General features: G+C 42.0%; 1 protein-coding gene across 2 annotated transcripts in view; it reads right to left on the bottom strand.

Annotated features, from left to right (window-relative positions):
* Window positions 1-384: 384 nt before the first annotated feature.
* The window catches only part of EFCAB11 (EF-hand calcium binding domain 11), a 62639-nt gene continuing 57023 nt past the window's right edge, over window positions 385-6000 (bottom strand). The window contains exons 6-7 of one of the 2 annotated variants that reach the window (XM_081174637.1): window positions 1722-1828; window positions 385-672 (exon numbers count right to left, since the gene is read on the bottom strand). In XM_081174637.1, the coding sequence (XP_081030763.1) occupies window positions 1750-1828 (79 nt within the window). In that variant the 3' untranslated portion in view covers window positions 385-672; window positions 1722-1749. The remainder of the gene's footprint in view (window positions 673-1721; window positions 1829-6000) is intronic. The other variant, XM_081174636.1, reaches the window with a different exon arrangement.

The following is a 6000-nucleotide window of genomic DNA, read 5'->3' as shown; positions in this document are numbered from 1 at the left end:
TCTGTAAAGTGTTTTGAAAATGCTTGAAAACAGATGTACATTTATGTATAATAAAAACCTAGACAGATAATTCCACAGACCCCCTTCCTGAGTTGCATGCGGTTATTCTATATCAGGGGTGCACAACCTGCAGCCCTCCAGATGTTTCTGGACTAAAACTCCAGTTATGATGTAACTGATCACTGGCTAGGCTGGTTGGAGCTGATGGGAGTTGTAGTCCAGAAACATCTGGAGGGCTGCAGGTTGTACACCCCTGTTCTATATAGATGGATTCATTCACAGTATAAAAAACTGCCCCTTTTCACTTCCAAACAAATCAGCTATATCTGCTGGCTTTGCTCATATTAACAATATTCATGAAGAGGACAATCAGCAAAGCAGAAGTCAAAAAACAATTTATTGGAAAAACAGAATATATGTTTAAAGACACAATACATTCCATAAAAGGTTCAAAAGACAGCTTGTTCATGGCAGCATATCTACCTTGATTTGTTTAAAAAAGATTCTGAAGGAAAATGTTTTGTAGATTTTTAAAAACCTTGGCTACGGAGTTTTTTCTTTGGCCGCTTTCATTAGATGAGAGGAAGCGCTGACAAATTATCCTGTCCATAGTTCATTGCCGATTCAAAGTCTTTGAAGCTAATATGGCCATCAGAATCCTGATCGACTTCCCTACAAAAGAAAAACATTGACACTTAGAACTATCACTTAATTCAGAGAATGTATACCTAGAATTCTATTAACACCATTCTTTCTTATTGTGGATCTCTGGTTATACATGGTGAAGGTGAAGGCAGCAACATCTGACTATGCCATCCGTTCTGTAGAAAATTAATATGGCTTCCATAACAAGGAACCTAGAATTATTAAGAGTGTGCTATGCTGTATGCATTTGCCAACACACCTGCTCCTTACTAAACTCTTTATCTGCCAGGGAGCCAGACCAGGGTATAAAACAGGGATGGCAACCTGTGGCCCTATGTTGTTTGGTCTCCACCAGCATGACCAATAATTAGGGAGGAAGGGAGCTGTAGCCCAGCAACTTCTGCAGAGCCACAGAACAGCCATTCCTCATATAAAAATGGAAGCAGGGTAGCGATACCGTTCCAATATCCCACCTATTTTGGCATGCTTTGATGTCACATGAGAGGAAAAACAAAGTTGCTGTCAGTCTCTTGCTCTTAAGCATATTCCTCAGAGGTACCATCACAGAGGAGCTAATCATAAGGAGCAGCATTCTGGCCTTATAAAAGCCGTCCTCTAGTTCCTTCATCAATTTTCAGTCCATGGACTGTTTCGGAGACATTGGTCAGGCACATTCCCAAAGGGGACTACTGTGACTAATTGAAAAGAGTATCTTAAATTATCAGATTCCCCAGGATAATACTGAACAGGATGCTTGTTCTTCACCTGGATAAAAATATGCTGATGAAAAGCTCAGACATTTTCTCCAAAAAACATTTCAGCATGGCAAGAATGAAATCAAACAGGCTTTCAGAACAGACCCCTTTTCTGAATAGTTTTCATATGCCATTGATAACAAGTTTTTAACTCTTGCTGTGGAGCCTGATCAAACCTTTGACATTTTCTCCAAATATGTGTGACTGAACTGACTGTTAGGTTTCCACAAGCTCACTTAACGTAATCATTTAACATGCTTCAACAACTGTTTTGCAGTAAAAAAAAACACCTTGGTCAAAGTACGGTTAAAGCATTCTCACTCTTCTGAACGTTCAATGGACGGCATTTTCAATCCATATTGGAGCACTTGAGTCCAAAAGAAAGGCGAGAATCAATAGGAGGCTGTAATAATGGACTTTTCCATGTGCTTTAGAAGAGTGGTAAATAAAAGACAGTTTCAACTACTTAACACAATAGTTAAACAGTTGGCTAATCCATATTAAATGATACTGTGGTTTAAGGTGTAGAGTGGCAATTCAACATCTCCTTAGTGATTGTGAATCAGGTTATTTATACAAAGCAAGGCTGGGCTCATTTTTACTGTTGAGAGCTGTATTCCCTCTGTAATGTGTTGAGGGCCGCATGCAGGTAGTGGAAGGATTGAGGACAATTGGAGCCAGAGACAAAAGTGTCCTGGGTTAACTAGTCCAGAATAAAGAGGGCCTGGCTTCAATCTTCAGCATGATTAGAATTCCCAGTTCTATGCAGATCTACTTAGAAGTAAGCCCCCTGGAGTCATGCTCAGAGGATTTTATTTTATTTGGTACCACATACCAATAAAGCTACTATTCTAGAATGCCAACAAAAGCAATTCCTTTCTGACTTTAGTGTGCTACACTATAACAGAGTAAATGATATTCAGTTTGATTATACAGTGGTACCTCTGGTTAAGAACTTAATTCGTTCCGGAGGTCCGTTCTTAACCTGAAATTGTTCTTAACCCGAGGTACTACTTCTGGGTTAGCGGAGTCTGTAACCTGAAGTGTTTGTAACCTGAGATACCACTGTACATTGTTTGTAACGGTTCATCTGACCAAGGTCTAACATTTTTTATTTAACATACTCAATCAAATAAAGTTAATAATGAAAAAGAGTTTTAGGGTGCAAAAATATGCTCGGGAACCACTGAATAAGGTGCCATAGGATTTGATGGAAGCCCTGCCGTGCTAGCAGTATGTGAAATTTGCTACTGTCGTGGCAGATATGCAAGTGAAACATTTCGTGGAGCTGGTGGAGCTGATCCGCTGAAGATATGCCAGAGGTGTGATTAAAACAGGGAGGAGGCATGGATGGCACAGGGATGGCATGCACGGAATGCATTTATGCAGTATCTAATACTGATACTAATAATTTATTTCATGTTCTCTACCCATCTGACAGGGCTGCCCCAGCCACTCTGGGCACTTTCCAACAGAATATAAAAGAACACAATCAAACATTAAAAGCTTCCTGAAAGAGGGCTGCCTTCAGATGTCTGCAAAAAGTAATGTAATTGTTTATCTCTTTAGACATCTGATGGGAGGGCATTCCACAAGGAGGGCACAACTACCAAGAAGGCTGGTTCCCGGTAACATCACTTCTCACAATAAGGGAACTGCCAGAAGGCCCTCGGAGCTGGACCTCCAAGTCTGGGCTGAACGATGGGGGTCAAGGTGCTCCTGGTATATACAGGGCTATGCACCTTCAATCAATGGTTGTGTCTCCATTGACTGCACATTTACATCAGCTCCAAACTTGATGCGCACAGGGAATAGTACCAGTTGATAATTGCATGGTCCAGGTTATTTCATGTGAGGAGAAGCAATCTTTGAGGTATTGGTGTCCTGAGTTGTACAGATATGGTGCAAGTCAGCATCTGCCATTTTAAAATTCCAAAACAGTGAGATCGTAACTCGTAAGACAGAACATGCAGCATATATCTCTATTTCCTTGTCACACACAGTGATAGTGGGGGAACAGTGTCTCCTCCACACAAGGGGTTTAGTTGTGGAAATTCATCCCCAGAAACAGGTAAACACCCTACCAACCATCGCCCCTGCTGGCCAAACGCAGTGCTTTTGCCTTGTAATATTCCTGGATGCATCATACAAGTGAAGAGTCATAATGAAGGCAACACCTCCATCTTAACTCACACTTGTAGCAAATGAAATACTTACCTTTTTGATTCAATAAACAAAATATACAAATTTGTAGTCTAGAGTAACTACATTTTAGAGTACATTATTCATTAACTTTCTACACTGGAAAAACCTAAGTGTAGATTTTGTGGCACTTGGTACCCAAGGCTGATCTTTTACTGGAACTGTAGAAGTAATTAGTATCACAACTTAACTCACTGTAGAATATAAATTAGCCTCTTATTAAATTAGATAATTAAGGTCTCCTAAAGCTGGTTAAGTTCCCTCCCACATCTGTGGTAAGGAACCTCTCCAGCTGGAATATTTTAAATCTCAATGTACTGTGCAAGTAGATACTTGAAAAAGGAAGATATTCAGTGTGTTGCCTGCAGTGTTGCTCTTTAAAAAAAAGTTCTGCACACTCCAAATATGCCCCCCATGAACAGTACAAACCTACTGAGATGCAGAGCCACCCATAAAAGCCATGATAGTCTTCTCTTCTCTCATCAGGATGCTGCTTTGTCACACTGCAGCATCATGGTTAGACCATTCATTCCAAAGGGAGATGCTTCTATACATCTCAAAGTAGCACTCAAGTGACTTGTTCACCTTGAGACCACAGAATGAAAGGCCTGCTTGCCATGCAGCATGCCCAGTATGCCCTGAGATGAATGCAGAGCCAAGAGCAGTGGGAGACTGCTCAAAAAGGAAGCTCTGCATACCTGTGATGTCCTACCAATGTGTTGTCCAATGGCAAAATAAATTCCATGTCAGAGGTCCATGTAGCCAACCAGAAATTTACCAACACACTAGTTCCACCTCCCTAATGACTATGAATGTACATTACAAAAGGTGTGGCCAATTCATACTACCGAGCTATTGTAGAAAATAGCTTAACTGGAGAATGTGCATTTAAGGACAATACAGTGGAAAGTTATCCATTCAGGGTCAACTGAAGAGGATAGTGTAAGAACGTAAAAAGAGGCTGCTGGACCAGGCCAATGGCCAACCAGATGCCTGTGGGAAACCAGCAAGCAGGTTTTGAGCGCTAAAGCCCTCTCCCCTCTTCTGGTTTCCAGTAACTGGTATTCAGAAGCATTGCTGCCTCCAACTGAGGACAGCCACCATGGTTAGCACCTTCCCCTCCATGACTTTTCACCAAGTTGAACTTTATCCAAGTTGGTAGCCATGACAGTCCCCCTATGGAAACTGGTCCCATAATTTAACTATGCGCTGCATGAGGAAGTACTTTCTTTTATCTCTCCTGAATCTTCCAATGTTCAGCTTCATTGGATGTCTATTAACTCCCAAAACATGCTAGGAGGCACTGTTGAGCTACATCAGAAGATGGGGTTTGTCACAAGGATCAATCAAAATGTTTGCAAAATAACCCTGCCTTCTCTGTGTTAGCTCAGCCCTGATTTTAATTAGAGGAGCTTTATACTTGGTATACTGCTTAGCAGGGTAGGGACTGCTAGATTAAAGATACCTAGCTGCAGATATCCTATATAGGACGTAGCTCTGTCAGTAGAGCATGAGACTCTTAGGCTGGATCGACATTGATCTGTAAAAACATCATTAAATATAACACTATATAATTCTCAGTGCAATTTTTCATTACTGAAGGCTCGCTGCTCTACAGCGCCCTGCAGTGTCACATTTTAATAACACATTTTAAACGTTATAGACAACTACAGTGGTGCCCCGCAAGACGAATGCCTCGCAAGACGGAAAACCCGCTAGACGAAAGGGTTTTCCGTTTTGGAGGTGCTTCGCAAAACGAATTTCCTATGGGCTTGCTTCGCAAGACGAAAATGTCTTGCGAGTTCCTGCGGGGGTTTTTTCCTCCCCCCCCCCTTTCCCCAAGCCGCTAAGCTGCTTATCAGCTGATCCTAAGCCACTAAGCCGCTTAACAGCTGATCCGCTAAGCCGCTTATCAGCTGATCCGCTAAGACGCTTAACAGCTGATCCACTGATCCGCTAATCAGCTGATCCGCTAAACCCGCTAAGCCGCTAATAGCGCTAATCCGCTAAGCCGCTAATGGGCTTGCTTCGCAAGACGAAAAAACCGCAAGACGAAGAGACTCGCGGAACGGATTCTTTTCGTCTTGCGAGGCACCATTGTAGTGTAGATCCGTTCTTTTTCTCAGGATTGTGGGTTCAACCCCCACATTGGGCAAGAGATTCCTGCATTGCTGGGGGTTGAACAAGATGACCCTTGTGATCTCTTCCAACTCTACAATTCTATGATACTATGATCCTAGATTGGATGAGCAAAATATTCCTTGAATTAGACATATTGCCCTGCTTCACGTAATGCTAAACTTTTATGTGTGCTATCTGGCTTCTCCCCTCCCTCCTCTCTCTTATACAGCTGCAAGGAAGAGATCTAAAGCCTGAAGTGGAAACTATGGTATGTCTT

This window comes from Podarcis bocagei (assembly GCF_964188305.1).
Source record: "Podarcis bocagei genome assembly, chromosome: 1".
Taxonomy (NCBI): domain Eukaryota; kingdom Metazoa; phylum Chordata; class Lepidosauria; order Squamata; family Lacertidae; genus Podarcis; species Podarcis bocagei.
This window is presented reverse-complemented; position numbering and strand designations above follow the sequence as displayed.